Genomic DNA, 24,379 nt, shown 5'->3' with positions numbered 1-24,379 from the left:
AACAATAGATCACATACAAAGTCCCAGTATGAATGAAGACACTAGGATCAATAACATGGAGCGTGGTATGATTCAGGTGGAGGCACACATAGATACCACCTCATGTGTTCTGCCTGATAACCCTAGGGCAGTGAACAATATGAGCCACCCAGGGTCACAGTTAGAAACCATCCCTACTACCCTGCCTGACAACCATAGTGAAACAAACGAGATGAGCCACCAAAGGTTACAAGAAACTAATGTGAATGAAAACAACCAAGTGGAACGGATTGATACTCAGGATATGGTACCTTTAGATGCCATTATAAACCTGTCCAGCCATGTTATGACTGTTGCAGAGAGGAGCATCCTAGCAAAAGGATTAACATTTGTACCAACGGTAATACCTGATCCATTTAAGATACAACTGGAGCTACAAAGATTCTTCCGTAAGATCCGTTTGAAGTATTTCTTTTCGAAAAACACTTACAGCCCCAACTACACTGCAACCCCTTTCAAACCTCCCTCGGAATTTACACCTGCAGCATTCATGATGAGTGAGAGAATCTTAGCCTTTGAAAAGATTGTGATGGAGGAAGTGACTCAGTTACTCAAAGTCCAGAAATATATTCCGTATAACATCAGCAAGGAAGAGCGCCTTGCCCTAGCGGACTTGGGACATAACAAATCAATCGTCATTAAGGCGGCGGACAAGGGGGGAGCGGTGGTAATACAGGACAGACAAGATTACTCTAAAGAAATTAAACATCAATTGGAGATGGTACAGAGTTACCGACGTATCGCATATGATCCAGTAAATGAGATAAAGACCCTAGTAAAGACCGCCACAGAGGATGCCACAAAGGAAGGTTTTTTAAGTAAGAAGGAATCCGAATTTTTAAAACAAAAGGAGCCTAGGACACCAACAATTTACACGCTGCCGAAAGTGCATAAACGTTTGGAAAATCCCCCGGGGCGACCAATTGTCTCGGGCTGTGGCTCAATATTAGAGCCACTGAACAAGTTCATAGATCACTTCCTACAGCCCTTTGTCCCACTGACGAAATCATATGTGCGGGACACTATGCACATTATTGAACTATTGGAAGAATTTCCCTTCGATCCAGAAAAAAACATAATGGTGACACTTGATGTGTCATCACTATACACATCAATCCCTCAAGAAAAAGCCATCGAGATAATGAGAGAAACACTGGACCGGAGACCAAGACCGCACTGGATTCCAACATCGTTCATAATTACCCTATTGGAAATTGCTATGCGAAAGAACTATTTTGTTTTTGAAAATCAATTTTATTTCCAAAGTAAGGGAGTGGCGATGGGGGCTACATATGCCCCCAGTCTGGCGAATATCTTTATGGATCAATATGAGGAAGACCACCTATACACCGATCGGAACCCATACCTCAATAACATCGAGGTATGGAAAAGATATATTGACGATGTCATTATGGTGTGGAATGGTGACAAGGAAACATTAGACAATTTCTTCAAATGGCTAAACCAGAGAGGTGAGGACATACAATTTACAATGGCCAGTAGCACTGTATCAATAAACTTCCTTGACCTCACTTTTAAAACTCAGGACTGTAAACTATACTGTGATTTATACAGGAAACCCCTGGAACGGAACACCTTATTGATGTATAAATCCCATCATCCACGCAGCTTAAGAGACAACTTGCCACTGGGCCAGTTTCTCCGTTTAAGAAGAAACTGTAGTCAAAGAAAAGATTTTTTTCATGAAGCTGACGAACTTACCAAGCGTCTAAAAGATCGGGGTTACCCAGGAAATCTGCTAAAGCGTGCGAAGAAGAGGGCCTGGTATAGCCCGAGGGATGAATTACTTGAGGTCAAGGAGAAAAAAGAAAACTTGAATAACATTGTGTGTGTTACGACCTACAACATAAAAAGTAATGATGTAAAAAAGATTGTATCAAAGTACTGGAACCTGGTTGCTGGAGAATTGAAGACTGAGGAAAAACCCATTTTTGCCTTCAAGAGAGGAAGGAATGTGAGGGATGAAGTCGTACATGCCTACCTGGAACCAGAAAGACAACCAGACCTCCGGAGTATGTTGAGTCTACCACCCATCATTGGCCATTTTAAGTGCGGTTCTTGCAAGGCCTGTGACCTCTGTCAGGAGGGGAACCAATTCACACACGTAGGCAGGACATACAAATTCCATGACTTTAGCAATTGCAACAGCTCCCATCTGATTTATGCAATAATGTGCCCATGTACGAAAATATATGTAGGACAAACGACCCAAAAAATAAAGATACGCATCCTACAACACATGAGTAGAGTAAAATGTAAAACACAGGGAGCTCCGTTGGTGGAGCATTTCAATACTTACAAACATACTCCTCAAGATATAAAATGGTGGGTTTTGGAAAAGATACGTATCAACCCAAGGGGAGGCTCAATCTCAAATGCACTAAAATATAAGGAATGCCGTTGGATACATTCCTTAGACTCAGTGAGAAATGGATTGAATGAGACTGAGGAAACCAATAGACAAATGGGACAACTATGATTAAGAACTCTGTGAAATGTTTCCTGTTGTTTGCATTTGAGATGTAGGTACCTGTTTTATAAAGGCTGGTTGATTATGAATATATGATCAGATGCTTCAGTGATATACTTGTATACCTTTGTAAATTTCCTTGGATAAATATCTTTGCACTTGTAATAATGTTGTATATATTGTAAAACAGGAATTTTATAAGCGCGATGCTGTTTTAATGAACAAAATAATGTACACCTTGGTACTATTTCGTGCCATTCTGAACTTATCCAAGGGATGTCACGTTAGATCACTAAGATATGTGACCCCCTTGTCCCCTCAGGAGGTATATATAAAATGTGGCAGCACAATTATAGAAGTCATAGGTCATGTATCAACACTTAAAGAGTCAAACATCTCTTCGGTTTGCCCACGCAACCGAGTAGTTGTAAGAAGCACTAGCAATACGTGCCAGGTCGGGTTAAAGATTCCCTCCCCACTTTAAAAAAACCCGAATTTCTATGGCAACCACGCAGCGCCGACCGTGTCATACGCTAGCGTGATGACTCAGCCAGCTGATGACCAATTGGAACACATACACTAACTGGTTACCAGGGTAACCACGCACACGTCGTTCTGATCAACCCGGCGGCAATCCTAAATAGAGCGGCTAGCGCCGGTGATTGCAAAGACGCCGGCGTATCGGATTCAGTCCTGACCACGCTAGGAAGGAAGATGCAGTCGTGTCCACGCTAGGAAGGAAGAGGTCTCTTCTCCAGCGTTTTGAATCGAATCAAAGGTAAGACTAGTCCCCGTAATAATGCCCATGCTAATGCACTAACAGTTGGGACATTGCCGTAACAGTGCGCTAATACCTGCCTTTTAACCTGATTTTCAGTGCTATCCCTTGGCTCTTCAAAACATATGTGGAAGCACGACTGGGTACAAGAGTAATCCGAATACCCAGGTGAGTTTAAGCATACACAGACTGTATGACTCGTGCCCAGCTGTTGCCTCATTAACATGATATGCTAAATACATACCCCTCGTTTTCCTAGTCAGAAAATAAAGTCCGCACAGCGGTTCCATAAGAACAACCATCGTGGGAGCATTCTACGCACCACTGATAGGTAAGAAAAAGAGGAAATGGGCCAATTCGTATGGTCCCAACCCTATATAACCAAGGTATTAATTAGGTCCTCTATCTATCTGAACAGACACACGCAGTTCAAGCTATTCAAGATACACCACCTTGACAGTTGATTTCTTTTGAAGGTGAGTGCAATCAGGTCTTCCACAGGCACTTATAATTAGATGCCTTTCAGAATATCCGTATTAAAACACCTCCCCTTTTTAATTACTTAGGCTGTTCTGTCCCCCCCAGTCCTGATGAAGACCCGTGTTTGACGTCATATGTGCGCGCTTAGAGGGTCGAAACGTCGACGAATGGCTGGATCTGTATTTTCAATACCCTGTGATGAAAATTAACCTGTGTGGTATACAGTGGTATATGTGTAATTGTACAGACCAAAAGTTGAATCATTGTATATTTTCCCTGTATATAAATATTGTATAGTTTTTTTCACTTTGCGCCGCCAGCACTGAGCACTAAATGTCACAAAATTGCACTTTTTCACACATTGTACAGCCTTTTCTTGAAAATTACAAAGAGTATTTACGAATGACTATAATTCATAAAATAGTGCATAAATACAAGATTGGTGTGGGATTCTGATCCTTTTGTATTGTACCTGATACACTACATATAACTATGAGTGAGTAAAAGAAATGTGGCACACCCGAAGGAACCAATTGTCGTAATATTGACTACTGTAAGCCACATCATAGCTATGAGCTCTAGGCAATCATAAGTGGCAGCTTCATCAGGTATAATGCTTGTGTGATATAATTTGCATAATATCTACAGAACCAGTCTGCAATGCGGTCTGTGTCATGCAGCAGTCGCCCTTCTTCGTCCTGAATGCCTATGATCACCTCGGTCTCCCTTCTGGGGCGTATCAGGGTCGCCAAAGTGGCTCCTGGCCACTCCCCCTCCCATACATCCAAGCAACAGAATATTTGTCCATATGCTTGACCTCGCTGTTGGCTGTTTCATGGTATTCCATCATTTTAGCCTTAAATTTCCCCAATATCAAAGCAGCTCCCCAACATTGGTGCCTCGAATCTATGTCGGCTATTTCCCTTTCTAGACATGTCAGCCTACAACTTAGCAATCAGAGGAGTCGCGCATGTTTAGAGATTGTGATACCTCTAATATAGACTTTAAAGGTCTCTCATACTGTGGCAAAACTATCGACCGACCCCAAGTTATTAATGAAGAACTCCTCTTTGGCCGGTGTTATTTCAGTCCTGAAAACAGAGTCTATCAGGAAGGGAGGGGGGAATCACCAGGTGGACGCAGCGGCATCATCATGAAAACGTATTGACCTGGCGGGAGATTTAACTCCAAGTAAGTGATGCTCATGAATCCAGCCCTTTTTTCACGCGTTTATTTTTGCTAAAAAAGACGGTCATAGAGTAGCCTCGAACCACTCTCTATTCATGTGGTCGCATTCCTCTCCTGCAGGAATGCAAAGAGCATCTGCGCTCTGAAGCGATCTGATTATGGTGACTCCTTTTCGATCCTGGGATTCTGAGGTGTAGTATAATAGAGCCTTCTTCTTTGGCAAACACCCAGAACAATTAGCTTGCAATAAACCCAACTAATATTAGGCTCTGTAACATTTCTCACAGAAAACATGGCACGGTTTTAAGACCTTTCGATAAATCAAACCTCAATGGGCCGTATACACGTTATTTGGGCCGAATTCCATCTGGCTTCTCAGCATAGCTGCCCTTTTATATAAACGTGCTCGCCATTTAACTCAATAACTCCTAATCCTCTGCGTCATTCTGCCTCTTTGTGTTGGTCCATGTACCAACCCGCCACCCTAAAACGAGCGTTTTGAGATTATCGCGCTCCTGACAAACAGTAACATTCAACCTGTAAAGTAGCGTTTCCCACCACTTTTTTCTTCCAAATAATATATGATCTGTATGTAAAAAATAAATAGGTGTCTCTCCAAGACATCCAAGCCTGAAACGCGGTCCATACGAAACTGTTCCATTTCAATAAAACCAAAAGGGAACACAGTGCCCACTCCCTCCTAAATAACACAGGCGAAAAAATCTCGACAAAATTATAAAAATAAGGATATTTAATGATAATCGCTCTTACTGACTATAAGACGAGTGTAATCAATGCTATGTCCCATCTTCAAATTGTTTGGCAAAGAATGTTGAACAATAGTATGCCAAATTTTGTCAAATGATGAATCATCTGAAACACTTGCTTACATTGATATACCTAGCAATGTTTGACAATGGTCCTTTCATACATACCTAGTAATGTTTGAAACTGTTTTATATATTTCAAAATATGGTTAATTATTAAGCTTTCACAATTGGAAATGCAAAAAATGCTCATTCTTTTACAATATTGTATTGAAAAATTATAATTTTCCTTACAGATTGAAATATTTAAGGAATCTACCTTTGTATATACCCACTACGATGTATTTTTGAGAATCCAACTGAATGTTATTAAGAAACTGAACTTAGGTATTATATTTTCCTTCATGTATTTTCCTTCTCTGTTGAAGAACACACACGGTGCACCTTACACACTGTAGGTTTTGGGTGTCTTTTCCCTTCTCTTTCAGAATTTTTTCCGTAACTCCTTTCCGATTTCTTCAAAGATCAATGAACACCTCACCCTTGTATGATCAATGCATCTTTCACAAAATATGATGTCTAGCTACATCTGACTTCCTTAGTCAAAAGCTTGCACTTTGTCCTTGAATTTCTTGTATGATTAATATCAAGACTAAAGGAGTACATTCTTTCTCTCTCTCCACATTGTCTACACTCTCTATAAATCCGCTTTCTTTTTGCACTCTTCGGATTTCTTCAAGACTCAACCTCCTTGGTTTGGGGTCTCTTCCTCTTTTTCTTTTCTTGATTATTATTATTCAACTAAACACATCACTTATCTTTACGGGCTTGAGAAAGCCCTGGCGCAATTAGCCATAGAGGGCGAAACACGTGTCGGCTGTTTACGTTCAATTCTGCACTAATAAAATTTTATAGTCTTTTCAAACTTTGGATCGACCTTATTTGTTGAATGAAAATCTTAATCAATGATCACAGGATTTAACCTAAAAAATATTACGCACAAAAACCTGGAAAACATGCTCTCTTTTCTAAAGACTGTTCTTTTCCAAATCTCTAAAAGGTCCAGAGTTTTTTGAGTATGTTTCCTCTACCTTCATAAAAATCTCTGTGAAAACAGATATAGTTCTGGAATTCTTGGACCTTCTATGCTCAGTCGTTATGCAGCGGCTCTTGGGCACCCAGAGTTCCAGCTCCAACATCACAGTTGAATGGTCAGATTAACTGCGAGTGAGCGGCTCAAATTCAGTTGCATCTGACACTAAGGTCCTAGACACCATCCAGAAGTCTATACGGGTGTGGATATCATGCACGGCTGAGTAGTGCATGTATCCCATGCCATCCGGATAGTGGAACCTCCATATGTCCACCAACCCTGTGTGTTCCGCTATTTCCATAAGTGCTCTAGCAGATGGGGCGGCAAGGTGGACCCTTCGATCGGTCCCGTTCTGGGTTTAGCACACAGTTGAAATCTCCCCAAGATTTGTGGAAAATCACCCCACTGAAGCAGGCGTACACTAAGGGAGCGGTAGAACTGTGGGTCTTCATGATTGGTGCAATAGATCCCCACCAGTATTGCCTCCAGGTAGTCCTTACAACAGAGGCCCAGTACCAATCTACCCCCACCCCTGGTCTATAAAAACACCTTTCAATTGTATCCCTGATCTACTGTCCGCCCCATTAAGACACTGCAAGCATGCAAGGAGGCACAGTAATGGCCGCATAGTCGTCGCTGTGTCAGCAAGGTACTGTCAGGAGCTAGGTGCATTTCTTACAAAATTGCCACATTATTTTATGCCTTTTGAGATAAGCCACCACCTAGCAGAATTTTCTATGGACATTAAGGCCCCTTATATTCCAGGTAAGAAACTGTATCCGTGGTGTATCAGACCGGCCTACTGTTGCCTGTTTAACGCCCCCTATTGTGCAGCAACAGTCTGCAATGCTCGGTCATGTCCACTCAACAAATGTGTTTCCCTTTTTACTAATAACACCAAACATAAAACATTCCTGAAACCCGCCCCACCCATGCTATGTAATCCCAAACTTCGCAGAACCGGAACATATCTCTCCCCCACCCCCCCTTTATATCTCCCCTCATGAAAATGAACCAAGAACTATAGTTTGCATGTGGGGGTGCACAAATGGGGTTGGATGTTACAGGCTCCCAAAGTCTCCAACACTCCCAGTTACTCATAACAGAATGTAATAAAAAAACAAAAAAATAATCAATAAGCAAAGAGGGGGGGGCGAGAAAAAACCCTGGGCCATTCTCTATCAACTGTCTAGGCCCTCCACCTCCAAAATAAGGACCAAACATAGATCAGCTTCGTCCCAACAGTGTAAGTAGTGCAGTTCTCCGTGTACCATGTCCACATGCGTTAGCTGAGGCGGGGATGAGTCCTCTGCTGTGCAATTGGAACAGTCTTACCTACTTCCTGTGGCCTGGAACAGCGTGGAGAACACCACCTCTAGTCTTGAACAGCTACGGATTGGCTATGAACCACGATAGTAGTTACAGTATGTCTCCGGAGTGTGTCCTGACCACTGCTGATCCAGGATCCCCGTCGTGGGAGATCCCCAATTTCTGATTCGATGAACTTCCAGAACATCCTGGGTTTCAAGTATTCATCATACTTTTTCTCCGTGCTACGAGTATCCTCGTCGCCCCCAGAGGTGGCACGTGGAGATTTAAGTCTACTCCCAGCCCCCTCCTTCTGCTTGATAAAGTGGAGAACTTGCTTTGGGTCTGTAAAATAGCACATTTTCCCCTCCGACATAAGGCGCAGCTCGGCAAGGTATAACATACTGTATTGTAGCTGAATATCACAAAGTTTCCTCTTAGCCGGAACGAATAGCTGTTGTGCGTCTTGGACTTGCTGCGTAAAATCTAGATACAGGGACAGTTCAGTACCTTCATATCACAGGGTATTCAGGTCTCATGTTTTACACAGTATTCCGATCTCTAAAATTGAAAACCTTGCGATAACGGGGTGGGGACTCGCCCCTGGAACTGGTCTGGGGATCAAGGAGAGGTGGGCGCTTGCACCCACAAAGATCTCCAAGAATATGTATATTCCCAGTAGGATAATAAGGAGATGCTCCACAAAGTGCTTCATATTATCTATATCAGTTGTCTCCATCACACTTTTTCTGGATTGTGCGCCGCAGACTCCTCAGTTATCACATCTTCATCATCGGACACTCTCCCTCTCCACCGTGTCCAGCCTCTCCATATGTTTGTCCAGTCTCTCTGTCATTCTATCCATTCTTAATGAGAGGGCATCTATTTTCCCATCTATTTTAGTCAGGCTGCGTAGCATAACTGCAAGGATCTGCTTCGGTTCTGTGTCCATGGAGAGGTCATTGGTCTCCGAACCTGATCCTGTGGCATTCGTGTCTGCCGCTTGGCTGTCTTGCACAATTCAAAGTGGAGATTAAGCTAGGTCTTACCCGTCTTGCCCATGGTGTGTCCCAGCTATCTGGCATTCTCGTTGTGGCTACAACAGCGAGCCACAGTCGTCCCAAATGACAGGTGCAGTAGTAGGCAACAATGAGATCCACTGAGGCTTTTATTGCAGATTTTTTTATGGCAGCAGCACTATCCTTGGCACAGCCACAATGGGGCGAGCACTGGCGAGGAGCCGCAGGCTACTGGCACATCAATTTATCACCATCGCCTGTCTGCCAACCACACCTCTCTGTCTACACAAGGCTGCCCTTTCTGTTTGGTATTCGCAAGCATGGTGCAGGTCAGAGGGGCAGTGTTCTTAGGGTTATGAACAGTACACCCTGCCGTAGTCTCCCCTGACCGCTACTGTTGAGGATAGCATCAGCTGGAAACTCAAAGGTTTCTGGTACAGTCCAATGTATTACTACAGCTTTCCCCTGAGTGAATGCATTTTGGGGAGTTGTGCCATCAAGGAGCCAAGGCAGCCGGCCCCTTCAGCACGGTCACTGCGGGGCCACGCCCTCCAGCTCAGTGATGCAATGCGACGGTTGCCTCATCCCTGTATACCCTCAGGGTACTCAATGTGTGTCCTCGCTGCTTATGGGCGCATTAGTTGCTCCACAGCAGCTACGGCTATACCCGCAGGAGCTATGTTATTGGGGAGTGCGCGGGCCGCCCGCAAAGCGCTGCCAGACTTCCTTTAGCCGCAGTAGGCCAATTCCAGCTCTATGGTGTAGAAGAAAACTCACTCGTCTGCGCTTCTTGCATGAGGCGCCAGGATCGTCGGAGCCTTCCTCAAACGTGGCCATTTTGGAGACAGGCAAGCTCCACTACCACAGACCACTGCAATTATTGGTGCTGTCTAAAATAGGTCTTTCAGCAACAGGCAACTAAAAGCTGTCTGTAGTTGAGACCCAAAACTGGTGTAGGATAGGATTCTTCAACCACTACACCGCAGCATCGGTCTCTCATCAACAGCAACTGGGACCCTCTATAGAGTGCCTGCACACACTCAAAGTACATTTATCAAAGCATTAGCTATGCAGAGCCTTCCCACCACAAATACTCATCACAACAGAGCTATTAAACGAGAGGCAGAAAGAAGAAATGAAGAAGAGTGGGAAATGCTCTCAAAACCCTATAACCTCCAGAATCATCCTATGATTAACACAACTCTTTGGTGATTCATATATGCTGGACCTAACGCAAGCTGATGGCAGGTGGCATATAGAAAACATTTGCTCGAAGCATGGCATCCTTTCCGTCGGAAAGGCAGATGCTGTTCCTGCTAAAGGAAGGAAGGTAATGTTTAATAACAAGGGAAACCAACAAAACAAATAAAACTCTGACAACAACATGACAAACAAAAGGAACGCATGTAACTAAATGCAAGTTGGATATATTTTTGCGTACTGATATCAAAAAAAGGGAGGGAAGAGGATAGAGAGTCCATTCGTTTCCCCTTAACTAATGACTGATAATCAAAAAGAACGGACACTAGTATCTGCAAAAACCATTAGTTTTTATCGAAAACCCTCAGACATCCTGGAGTTATTATAGCGGTATATCTTTTCATCCGCCCCATCAGGAGTCTTGGCATCGTCATAGGGTCAACGATTGACGTGCAGTATGCCTGCCTCACCCGAGGCTACTTCTGGTGTATGCAGAAGTGTCCAGAAATGAAAAAAGGGTATCTAAAAAATAATGACTTAGCCAGAAGAACTTGGTTTTTAATCTCGAAAATTGACTAGTCACTAATATTTAAAAGAAATTGGGATATTAAGGTAGTTGAGTTACTAAACTACCATATCGTTCTTGAAAAAAGTCGACATGTTTCAGCTCATGAAGCCCACAGAGGGTCAGGGGAGCTTTCGTCAGGACATGAACACAAAAACACACAAACAAAAATATATGTATGACTCATACACCCTTTGTGTGTATGGTGAAAGTAACACAATGGAATTTCCAAGCTGTGAAAGAAACCAATAAAATAATTGTATCAATGGTATGTTCACTGGGTTTAGGCAGACATATAAAAATAATGGCATTATTGTATGCATAAACAAGAGTTAACCGATTTGCGGCATAACCCTCGTGAGGTGAGTACGTAGGAGAAACTTCATGGGTTTTGAAAACGGATGGTAAATGCTTTTAAGCTGTCTATGTTCAGGAATTGTGACAAAAACTGTGCTTTCAGGTCTCTTGTGGGTATCAGATGCAACGCGGTATTTAAAAAAGTATGATACACACTTACAAATTACATTCGAAAGAGTGTGATTTCGGGCATCGGTAAATATACCGGCGTCATGTAAAGACTGGCATTGTTACAATACGCTAGTGGGTCCGGTGTAATCTATGTTTATATATCATCAATTCCGAGTCTGTACGTTTTGACAAACGACTCGCATGTTAGTGAATCACGAATATTAGGAAAAAACGGGGGTTTACAATAGGGGCTTACAACATTCGTGGTCAGTGCTCACAACTTCATGCACACCCCAAAGAAAACCCCGTGAGGTACCTGGTGTTTTCAGTAGGTAAGTATCCAACAGGGAATCAGAGTCGCATCTGGATTTTCTCTACATTCGGAATAATATATATTCATTCAGGTTAGTTTAGGCGGTCATCTTAGGGGTGATGAGACCTATATGTCAAAGCATATATTTATGTGGAATTATGTATATTTACAATGACAGATGTAGTCAGCAGTACATTTCCTTTTTCTTGGATAGAATCAGTAAAGTTGGTTCCACGGAATATGGTCATTCATTCCTATTACATCAGTCTTTAAGCGATCTACCCATCTCTGTTCTTTATTAAAAAGAACTTGTTCTGCGTTTTGATCCTTGGTTTCAAGCATTTCTAGTACTGTCCACTTAAGCTCATCACATGTATGGCAAGCCTCTATGAAATGGGTGCACAATTTGGTCGTATTCTTTTTTAACCTGACATTGCTCCGGTGTTCCCCTATGCGGAGTTTGACTTTCCGGCATGTCATGCCCACATACTGCTTTTGGCATGGGCATGTGATCAGATATATCACATGCGAGGAGTTACAGTTTGTATGGCTCCTTTGAGTCCATTTAAGGATTGTCATTTAACTGTAAGGTCTTTGTACTTGCCGTGAACTTACACACTCCACAGGTGCCACAGGGATAGTGTCCAGTGACTGGCACCATATGTACATCTCTGATGGTTGACTTTAAAGGTGTTTTTCTAGGTCTTGTATGTACAAGGAAATCCTTTAAGTTCTTGGTTCTTTTGTTAGCAAAGCGAGGCTTTGGCCAGTTCAATGTTCCAGTGGTTAATATCTGCCAATTTTTCTTTATGAGTTTTTGCACCTCATAGGTCGCTGGGCAAAACGTAGTCACGCAAGTGACGAGATCTTTGACTGGTTCTTTTTGTGTACTTTGTAGCAGGCAGTCTCTTGGTTGATTTGAGGCTCTTTTTCTACATTTTGATATTATTGTCGATGTATAATTCCTTTTTCTGAGTTTTTGGCTCAATTCTTCTGCTTGTTTTTTGTAGTCCTCTTTTTTGCTACAATTCCGCTTGTGCCTAAGGAATTGGCTATATGGGAGATTGTCTCGCAACGGGCGGGGATGGTAACTGTAATAGGACAACAAACAGTTTTTGGCCGTTGGTTTGGTAAATGTTTTTGTCTCTAATCTCCCATTTTCCACAAAAATGGTGAGGTCCAAGAAATCAATTGTCTGCCTGTGTGCTGTAGAGGTAAATTTTAGCCAGCGGTCTCTGCTGTTTAACCATTCCATGAATATTGTGAGGTCAATTTTAGTATCCCAGACGAGGAGGACATCATCAATATAACGTTTCCAGTATTTTATACTGGAAACGTATGGGTTGGTATCGTGAAGAATGCTTTCTTCTTCAAGGCGGCTCACGTAGAGTCCGGCCACCGAAGGCGCAAATGCACTCCCCATGGAGGTGCCATGGCATTGTAAAAATAATTGGCCATTATACTCGAAGTAATTTTCTTGCAAGGCAAGTCTGCAGCATTCGAGTATGAAGTGACGTGGGGTTTTGTATGTCCAATCCAACTTAAAGAGCAAGTCCTCCAACATTTTTAGGGTGTCTTCTTGGGGTAGGCTGGTGTAGAGGGATTCTACATCCAGCCCTACCAGTAGCATGGTGTTTTGGTCAAAATTTACATCTCCAATCTGGTTAAGCAAGTCTCTCGTATCCTTAAGATATGTTGGCGTCTTTTGTACCAATGGCTTTAAAAACTCGTCAGCAAATTTGGACAGGGGCTCGAGCAGGGAACCGATTCCCGAAACTATCGGGCGTCCAGGTGGAGGTGTTTTGTTTTTATGGGTTTTTGGTAATGAATAGAAGAAAGGTATTTTGGGTGCCTTTGGTGTTAAAAATTCGGCCTCTTTCTTCGAAATCCATCTATTCATTTCCGCTTCGTGTACCATAATTGCGATAGTGTTGGTCAATCTTTCAGTGGGATCTGCATCCAGTTGTTTATAGAAGGTTTCGTTGGACAGTAAAGTCAGGCATTGTTCAGTATATCCTTCTTTTGTAAGGATTACCACCCGCCACCCTTATCTGCGGGTTTAATTATAATTTTGTCATTGTCTCTTAATTCAAGCAAAGCCTGTTTTTCTTTGTTGCTCATGTTGTGGTAAATCTTTTTGTTTTTGTCCATTTTGTCAATTCCTTTCATTATGGCTTGTTCAAAAGTTTGAACTTCAATTGGCACTACAGCAGGGGGAGGACAGAATTTCGATTTTCTCCTTAGATTAGTATCTCCCTCCGTCAATGGGTTGTCAGAATTACCAAAAAAAGCCTTAAGTTTTAGGGTTCTGCAGAACTCTGCTACCTCACATTTGAGTTTAAAACGATCAGTTGCAGGCGTTGGCACAAATCCAAGTCCCTTGTTGAGGACATTCTTCTGATCTTCGGTTAGGGTGATTGTCGTCAAGTTCACTATGAGTGAATCTGCTTGCTCGGTCCCGGTTGGGCAGAGGCCATGCTTCTCGTTTGCACATTGGGCTGTTGGTCTTGCCACCTGAGATTTTTCTTTTTGCCTCTCGTGGTGTTTTGGCCTCTCCCTAAAAAAGGCTGTGTTTGGTGTTGAATGGCATTGTTTGGCATATGTTGACTTTCCATTTGGTGCTGTTGGTTGGCATTGGGATGGTAAGGATTCATCCATCCACCAAAAGGGGGCATGTATGGAGGATAGTAAGGCATTGGATTGCCATGAAAAAATGCTGGTCTTTGCCATCTATTGCCTCGTCGGGGACGTGAGAACCTGAAATTGTTCCGACCTCTTCTCGGAGTAGAACCATCAAAACTCGCTTCTGAGCCTTCTGAGGAAGTGCCACCAGATGTATCTCCATCTGTGCCGTCGTTAGTAGTGGTAAAGTCTTCCTTTGAATACGGGTGCATTTTCTCTTGGCTGAACTTTTTAAGTTCTTTAGATAATTTCTGAAGTTTGTTTTGTGTGAGATATTCTTGCATATCATCCATTTCTTTAGTAATTTCATCCAAGCGTTTCTTGTATACTTGAGGATTTATGCTTTTCTTAAGTTCATTCTCGCACTCTTGTATTTCTTTCAGAAGTGCGTCCGATAGTCTTTTGGCTGTTTTAACTATTAATACAAGATAATCCAGTGTGCATTTCCACGAGATGGAGGACCAATCGCGCCGGAAGACCAAATCATGCAAGAAGATTCTAGGTGCATTGGTGACCCATAAGCCCTTTGGGGCGGATTTAGATCTTAAATATTCGGTCATAATTATTCCGTGTATTGCAGTCCGGATTTGTTCCTGTTTCTTTGTAGTCAGAGTGTCCCACTCATCTGTCTGTGCGATTGCTTCGATGAGTTCTTGGTTCTGTAGTAAGGAATGACCTGCTAGAATTTCGTCAATGTCACTGCCTGTAAAGCTTAAACCCATATTGTTCTCCATTGTTCCTCGATTTAAAGATCTAGAGTCTAGTATGCACTATAACTAGGTCTCTTGAAAATCCCTGCAGCTGTGCGCTACTTAAAGACTGATATCAAAAAAAGGGAGGGAAGAGGATAGCGAGTCCATTCGTTTCCCCTTAACTAATGACCATTGATACAATTATTTTATTGGTTTCTTTCACAGCTTGGAAATTCCATTGTGTTACTTTCACCATACACACAAAGGGTGTATGAGTCATACATATATTTTTGTTTGTGTGTTTTTGTGTTCATGTCCTGACGAAAGCTCCCCTGACCCTCTGTGGGCTTCATGAGCTGAAACATGTCGACTTTTTTCAAGAACGATATGGTAGTTTAGTAACTCAACTACCTTAATATCCCAATTTCTTTTAAATATTAGTGACTAGTCAATTTTCGAGATTAAAAACCAAGTTCTTCTGGCTAAGTCATTATTTTTTAGATACCCTTTTTTCATTTCTGGACACTTCTGCATACACCAGAAGTAGCCTCGGGTGAGGCAGGCATACTGCACGTCAATCGTTGACCCTATGACGATGCCAAGACTCCTGATGGGGCGGATGAAAAGATATACCGCTATAATAACTCCAGGATGTCTATGAGGGTTTTCGATAAAAACTAATGGTTTTTGCAGATACTAGTGTCCGTATATTTTTGCGTACACAACTTTCCTTCTCATTCTGGTATATATTTCTTCAGATGCTCCCCAAAGGTGCTTTGGTCCTGCTTATCGCCGACTACTGTTGTCATTGTATCCTGACCAAAAGGAGAGTCTCATATGTCCTGTGCAGGCCATTGTCGTTTTCGCTATGTTAGGATGAGCACATTGAAGACTGTCCTCTGCTTTCCGCACATTTCTACACAAACTCATTTTGCTTTTTGCCACACTGTACCATCACACAGGGGATTCAGTCAAAATATCGAGTTGGATTTGTCAACTTACACTAATATCAAGTTTTAAATATCTTGACACAGAAATATCAACTGCAAGAATATTGTGGTTAAGAATATCGACTTCAAGGTAAGAAATATCGATTTAAAAAATATAAAAGTCATTAATATTGTTTGCAAAAATATAGTTGTTTAAAATATTGATGCTTAATTAGTGTTATGTACTGGAAATGCGAGCAAGGGAGGAAATTACCCACTCTAGTTCACAAGAGGCATGGAATGAAAATTCCAAGATCAAGTCTCGAAAACTCCAGGCAGAAAGGAAAATCACTAATTAGCTCAAGACATGTTCATAAGGAACCTCCTGGTATTCTACAATCAGTGCAGTAGCAAAATAATTTTATGGCTGAAAAAATACCAACTATTTGGAAACAATGACTCAACCTAATTTAAAGATTCTAATGCCCACAGCAAAGGAACTATGAATGCATAGGCAGGCATAGTTGGCAATAGCTCATTTGGACCTATATGAAAAAGCTGAACACAACAATCTACCATACAATGAAGCTTACCTTCCCAATTATGTGTTTATCCACCCTCCCAAAATGCATGACCCACACCCTCAAGTGCCAAAAACTTTCACTTTGAAGCTCTCTGCGCTTCTCAAGTCTGCAGGCTTTCCGGAAAATGGTCCCCAAATCCTATAAAGCCAAAATCTAGAGTTGCTTCCAGAGTCTAGCTCAGCTGTAGAGATTTTAGTCATGGAAGTGAGGTGAGCTTCGGATCAGAAGGCAGCTTGAATTTTCTCTTTGGAGCACAGACCACTAATATCTATCCATTCCAAGTACTACATTCATAGCAAGGAGGATGCCATGGCTCCACGTTAGAAATAACATACAAAGGGGTCTGTACGTAACAGATGGCTTTACAAAAAAAAACACCCAGAATTCTGGAAGCCCATGTTAATGGCCACCATTGACTACACATAGCACAATCGAATGAGGGCCCCTACTTCTGTTCTGTTTGCTATCTACCCAGGGTCAACTTTCTTTGCCACTACTACACTTTTAATCCTGCTCTTGTGGCATTTTCACTGTTTCTGGACTGCCTCCAGTACCTGCATCCATCCTCACTTCATTCCTTCATTCAGAATTAAGTGTTGTGTTCCTTAAAGCAAGGAAAGTCTTCGCAGGAATTTAGGCTTCTCTGCCTCGCTACCTGGCTTTGACCCCTTTCTTCTGCATTCCTCCAGCACTTGTTCAACATCCTAGAGTCACAATCTCTAGGTAGCTACTGTGTGGATCTGCACTACTAGGTTGTAGTTGTTAACTCACAATGTAATGGGTCTTCAATAACCCACAGATAGCATGGCGTACCTGTGCATGCAGGTCTACTGTATGAAAAGAACTTGGTAGATGGCTAGACATTATGCTAACAACGCTCATTTACATAGGGTTTGCTTATATACAAAGAGAATCAACATGACATTTTATTTTTTCCAAAAATAGTAAGGATAAATTACGAATGGCGTTCAGGCTTGGTAAAATAAGTTACATAGTCTGCAGCTGCTGAAAGAGTATGGCCGCCCCGATTTTAGCGACCCCAGAAACAGCAGTCAGCAGATTTGTCTTTACACCAACAGTACTCCAAGAGCAACAACAACAACAAAAAGCCAGCAGATTTATATGTCCGAATTCATAATTGTGTATTTTGAATCTAAAATATTCACATACAAATCAAGCCAGAGCAAACTTCAACACAACATGGAGTCTACAAGTGCCTCACACATTAAGATTCATTGTGTACTGTAGTGTTCATATTCGGTGTATTGTGGTAAATGACAGTACAGGCACAAGGGCAATGGGAGCGTGGGTGTGCAGATACATTTATCAATATTGGGATTTCCATAACAGTGAACATTTATTCAATCTCCCCATTACTTGTTCCCATGGCAGGCCTATGTTATTCAAGTCCTAAGTAGCTGATTGTGTGCTGTTAATAACCAATCATTAACAAACTATTTGGAGTAAGAGAAAACCAATGTTAAAACAGCCCAGCCCCCCCCGCCCCCCGGTCCCACTTACAAATGAGGAATGCAGATGATTTGCAAAAACCCACCTGTGCAACATAGTAAATAGCGTCTTTGCATCTGATAAGATAGATTTCAAGGCCCTTGGGCCAACCTCTATTAAGACAGTTAAAAACAATACAATGGCAAAAGTACCCGTAAGCTGCAAAATTTAAATAATACAGTATTGTGCTGCGTTAGCAAAGCTAAGTTTGGTCTTAAGACGCTTGACGTATGTGAATTTGTGTAAGGGTGTTGTAGAGAAAGCCTGCCTGTCCACAGTCTTGCGTCAGTCACCTTAGAAGTATGGCCCTATCCTAGGTACATTTTTAACAACTTTAAAACGGCTGAGAGAACAACCACTGGTACTTTCGCTTTGATTTAGTTTCACCTATAAAAAGCTAAAACTTACCTTTTGGCTTTCCCAATGCTTGTTACCGATGCTAAACAGCATCGGTAAAGATTTTTTTTAAACGTGTTGCAGAGCTCAGCAATGAGGGGACTAGCATGAAAAAAATTATCTGTTGAGGCAATAGAGGAGACGTGTGCGGTAAGCAACTAAATGCTGCAGAGTGCCAGCACTTCGCAGGAGAGGCAGAGGAAAACCAACAGAATGGTGAATGGGGGGAGCAACAGTTAAGTTGCGGGGTTGCAGAGCAAGAAAGTATTTTTGGAGAATACATCCCGTCCACCCCAGGCCAGTCAGGAGCAACTACAGGTAGTGACAAGAGAGTTAACTAAGATTGTGGTAAATGGGACACTGTCACTAAGGCGGATCTGGCAAGAACTGATCAAAATCAGAATGAATGGTGAATTCTAAAGACCATACACCTAAGGACTCAGAGTAAGTCAAAAGGCGACACCTGGTAACGTGAAGTTGATCACATAGGTAGGAGGTATAGCCACAAATGAACCAGATAACACTACTACCCACAAACAAACTAACAATAATATATCATAAACACACATACCCACAACAAGAGCAATAAACTGTAGCCCTCTTACACCCACTATCCCACACACTTTTGTATCCCTCTTTTCTTCCTATCTGGCAATCAAACACATTCCCTTATCTTGAACTTTGCTTAAGTCTCGAAACATTTAAGGAAGCACAATAAAAGGCATGTACTAATGCCTCCATCCATGTGGTGTAGAGTAACCCCAAAAAATAAGTGGGTTGAGCACTCATTTGTACGCCACAAAAGAAGGTTCATCAATCGAGCTGTCGCCAATGTCCAACTATATAGACTTAACAACGAGTGAAGACACTGTGGGACAGTAAGTGCCAACTGAGCAAGAAGTAATGCAATGAATGCTAACGAAAGGGTAGTTGAGATCAACTCTGAATTGGCATAGAAAAGATGCCCCAGGTTCACCAATTGTCACTGTCAAGCAAGTTATGCTGCGATAAGTCGATCATGATAGCCAAGCTCCACCATTGCGCAATGAAGATTACAAATGCTCTAGGTTTAGAAGTGAGGCAAAAAAAAAAAAGGAAGGGGGACAGAGAGAAAAGAAGAGTCAGGGAGACTCCAGCTCTTTAAGCACTAACCTGGGCAGATTTTTGATTTTAACTATGGAAAAAACCACAAGCTACACCAGCTTCCCCCCAACGAGGAGGGCTAGAGGTGAAGCTGAAGCACTGCAGGGATTCTGGGTTGAAAAAGTTCATTGAGGGTTGCTCACCAATTCCATGACTGGAGACGAGGACATTGGTCCACAGAGTGGGTTTAAAGTGTTAATGGCTCATTCAATGTCGGAATATTAGCACACTTAACAATTGATGATAATAAAAAATAATAATTTATCTGAGGTGTTGAATCTGGCGCCAGAGAAATGCAGCAGTATGACGTATGCTGTAGCACCTGCTATGTTTTATTAAAAAGAAGACTCAACTGTGGCACAGTTTGACCCACTGGCGACTAAAAAAAAAAGCACGTCCCAGGTACACAGAGGAGGTCCATCTAAGCTGAAGCCATCCCACGGATGCAGCATCACAGGCCTGGGTGCAATGTTCATCAGAGCTTGGAGTAGGCCTATCATACAGAATTGCATCCTCTACTGTTATCCACAACAAGCTTCTTGCTACTCTAAAACAGTTTGAGGATTTTGGATGACAAGGAACAGACAAAGGAGAACAGAAACAGGCATGAGGCAAGTGCACCAGGGACACCCAAAAAGTATGCGAAGATGGTGACTTCAACTTCTACACTTAAATATCAGTAGGTAAGCAAAAGATGTGCTGAAGGCGTTTTCCATGGCCAGTTAACCCTTCACAACAACCCACTTAACCAGTGAATATTTTCTCTGATCCACATACCTGAGACACGTTGCCATTCAAGGCATCTCCTGTAGAACTGGATGGCCTTGGCTGTGTGTTGTTGTGCGAGCAGCTACCCCGGCCAGTATCACCACTGCACTGCCTCTTCCGGCACGTCAGGCGGTCACTGTTAATTTCCAGAATGCGGGTGGTAATCCCCTTCACATGCAGGAGATCTTCTAAGGAGTTGAACCCCTTCAGCTCCTGTGAACAAAAACTAGCATAGTAAGAAAAGAAATTCAGCTCAAAACAGATACAACTTTACATCTAATGGATGAAGAATCAGATTGAAAAGGCAGCATACACAGTAAGGAGTACAGGAAAAACAAAATTATGTGGTCCCAATGTTTTCTTCTTAATTATGTATTTTTGTACTTGCCATTTATTGCTCATTTTGCTGAATAAATCGCAGAAAATAGCTTCGTTTCAGCATAAAAAACTCAAGTGGCATAAAAAAAAAAACATGCCATGCCATGCGCAGCACAGTGACCGGCACCTTTCAGCTGGACAACTTCAATTGCGGATTGTAATTGTATGCCATTAAACTGGTATTAATGCAGTGAAACCTTGTCCCACAAAGTACTAACGTACATATCTGGAGAACCATGAACCATATTTTGTGTGTAACATGAAAATAATATTGTGCGTGGTGTGTGCATGTAGTATCTGTGTGTTATTCAGAGAAGGTAGAATTAATGATTCATTTTTTCCGGAAAATGCTTTTTCCTTACCCGTGCAAATTCATATTATATTGACCCAAAAGAGTTAATAAAATAGTGTTCCTGTGATTCAACACGAACAAAGTTACTGTTGGGGATAATATTTTCATTAAGATCTGGTGAATGCGTACACCTCCCTGAAGAGAGCAATATGGGATAGACTGGATCACCAAATTCGCCTTACTTATCGCCAGAGGAAACAGAGGGGGCATGGCTTATCAAGAGAGACATCACATGCTCCAATAATAGATGTTAAGGGCGGTCATTGCAGACATATTGAATAGCCAGCCCTCTGCAATGCTTTGCAGCGGCTACGTTGTTTACACTTTTCTGAGCTCTCTCCCCCAAGAGGGAAACACCAGCAACTGGAAATACTCAATGTTCCACTCACAAAGGAAACAAGCATTTGCAATACAATAGGTCTCGCATTAGTTAATTTCGAGCTATTGCTCTGCAAATGTAAAAGAAATGCAGCTGTCTTTGTTTTTTTATCTATTGACTTTTCTAGCAATGGCAGCACAGGTTACCTGTAGAATTTTACCGTCCAATGTGGGGCTTTTAGCAGAAAAATGATTTCAGGGTTATGTTAAAGCATATGAATCTGGTATGCTCCCCAAGTCAATGCATGAGGCGCCGACAGTACCCATCCCCAAGCCAGACCAACATCCATCTGACCAGTCTGCGTATTGTCCTCTATCTTTGTTAAAAATTGATGGGCCTTCGCTTAGTAAAGTCGGAGTGACTAGGCGGATTGAAATTGTCCCTGGGCTGGTGCACGAGGATCAGTGCAGATTCATCCCCAGAAGTAACACAAATTGTAACCTATGCAGGCTGTCCCAAGTCATACATAAACCACAGCCAGGGGAATGACTATTTCGCTTTGTCCCTGCTTGATACTGAGCAAGTCGTTGACACCGTAAACTGGGAGTATATGCTTGGAGGTTTCGACTCAGTCGGGATTAGGGTATAACTATGTCAGATGAATTACGTTTTTATACAACTCCTTGGCAAGGGAGAGCACAGGTCAGGTAGTCTCAGAGCGATTTGCATTGGAGCCGGGCGTGGCAAGGGTGTCCCCTCTCCCCTTTATTTGCCTTCACAGTGGAGCCACCAGCTTGCCTGCTTGGGAGGGACGTATGGCTATTTGGGGAGGGGCATACTCGCACAGTGTCTATGTATGCAGACAATGCCTTGCTTTATGACCGGCGGACGACTTACCCAGACACTATTACATTATACGCCGTGGAAGAATGTGTGGAGGTATCAGGACAGTGCATCAACTACACGAAGTTGTTTCTGTTGGAAAGAATTGAGGGTCTAGAGCCTCAACAGCTAACGACGGTGGGTCTTGATTGGGTTGAAACAAACTGAAAATATTTGGGGATATGTGTTGCACGTTATGAGACAGAGAACTAGAAACTGACTATGCGAAGAGTGGTGCCTGGGCTTCAAACCTCAATTACATTTTGAAATACGCTACAATTGTCAGTTATGGGAAGGGCAGTGCTAGCTAAAACGGCCTTTCTGCCTTGGTACCTCTACGCTATCAGGGCACAATGACCGAGATGCCACAAAAGATGTTTGTGGAATTTGATTCGCTACTCGTTGAGCTGATTTGGACAGAGAAATTAAGTAGAGGTAAGAAAAAGAACGACTTTGAAGAGAGGATGGGCCTGGGGAGGGCTGGAGATATCCAACATGGAGATGTATTACAAGGCAACCCAGGATATAGCATGATGTGCATTGGCTGGTGAAGCAGGAAAACTGGGCAAAAGACTGCTTAATGCAACACGCACAAACATGCATTAGGCGGTTTATTGATGGGGGTCAGAGAGTGTCCCTCCAGATACCATTTGCCATAAAACAAGTTTGTGGTATACGGGACACAGTGATTAAAAAGATCTGAAAAGGCTCCCTGTGTGCACCAGCTATGCACATTTGTAACATTTATCCCTTTGCACAGTGCTCATAGTATTTCTCTGGATCTTTGGAAGGGGAGAGATGGTGAACACTGGCAGACCTCTACCCCGATAATAGATTTTTGAGCTTTACTACAGCACTTTGCTACGGGAGCAGGACATTTCCATCAGTATGAAAAATAGCCCATACAGCTAGGGAGATCTAGGTCACTTTTCCGGAAGCTCCCACGCCCACCTAAACCATGGTCGAAGTGTATGACCTTTCAAGCTGCAGACAGTAGATAACATTTCTATAGAGAGCTCTTCATGGGCAAAGACCTCTGCTGAGATTTAAAACACATGACTCATTACTCCTGTGAAGTGGTTCCAAGCAGGATTACATATGTGGACTGGGAGAAAGAGTGTATGGGGGTGAGACAAGGGTTTAGCAATACTCGTTATAAGCATATTCAATATAATTTTACCTTCACATGATTTACCAGACCTCTAACAAACTCAGATCCACCCCTGGTGTTTCTGTTGATGTCAATGCTGTCAAGCCCTGATCTTTGGACTGGGTAAGAGTGGTCTGCTCAATTCAGACACTCTGTTCATCACCACCCCCTTTTGTAAATCGATTTTGGCCACTATAGGTGTGGCAGGGTATACTCAGACATGAGTCCCTTTCTCACTGCTCCATCAGGATTCAAGCAAGCCGGGCCGAAGAGGCTGAAATGCCAGAAACCGGTCCCCGGTAGCTTGTCTCCTTTCTGGTAAAGAATTGGCTTGGTAGTTTAGTCTGCCCTGTTCCCATGATGCACTGGGCCAGGGACAGACTGATTTGCATATAGCCATGTTCTGAGCTGGGATGGGGCAGTGAGATAAATAACGGTGATGGATCAAGCCCTGATCTTTGGACTGGGTAAGAGTGGTCTGCTCAATTCAGACACTCTGTTCATCACCACCCCCTTTTGTAAATCGATTTTGGCCACTATAGGTGTGGCAGGGTATACTCAGACATGAGTCCCTTTCTCACTGCTCCATCAGGATTCAAGCAAGCCGGGCCGAAGAGGCTGAAATGCCAGAAACCGGTCCCCGGTAGCTTGTCTCCTTTCTGGTAAAGAATTGGCTTGGTAGTTTAGTCTGCCCTGTTCCCATGATGCACTGGGCCAGGGACAGACTGATTTGCATATAGCCATGTTCTGAGCTGGGATGGGGCAGTGAGATAAATAACGGTGATGGATCAAGCCCTGATCTTTGGACTGGGTAAGAGTGGTCTGCTCAATTCAGACACTCTGTTCATCACCACCCCCTTTTGTAAATCGATTTTGGCCACTATAG

The 24,379-nt window shown here is 42.7% G+C and overlaps 1 protein-coding gene across 2 annotated transcripts in view; it reads right to left on the bottom strand.

Annotated features, from left to right (window-relative positions):
* LOC147693373 (F-box/WD repeat-containing protein 7-like) overlaps positions 1-24,379 on the bottom strand; it is a 413,361-nt gene that overhangs the window by 341,100 nt on the left and 47,882 nt on the right. For both annotated transcript variants that reach the window (XM_086933689.1, XM_086933690.1), the window contains exon 2: positions 20,422-20,625. In XM_086933689.1, coding sequence (XP_086789815.1) covers positions 20,422-20,625 — 204 coding nt within the window. The remainder of the gene's footprint in view (positions 1-20,421; positions 20,626-24,379) is intronic.

This window comes from Lissotriton vulgaris, chromosome 8, assembly GCF_964263255.1.
Source record: "Lissotriton vulgaris chromosome 8, aLisVul1.2, whole genome shotgun sequence".
Taxonomy (NCBI): Eukaryota; Metazoa; Chordata; class Amphibia; order Caudata; family Salamandridae; genus Lissotriton; species Lissotriton vulgaris.
Note: the sequence above shows the minus strand (reverse complement) of the source record. Positions and strands in the feature narration are given on the sequence as shown.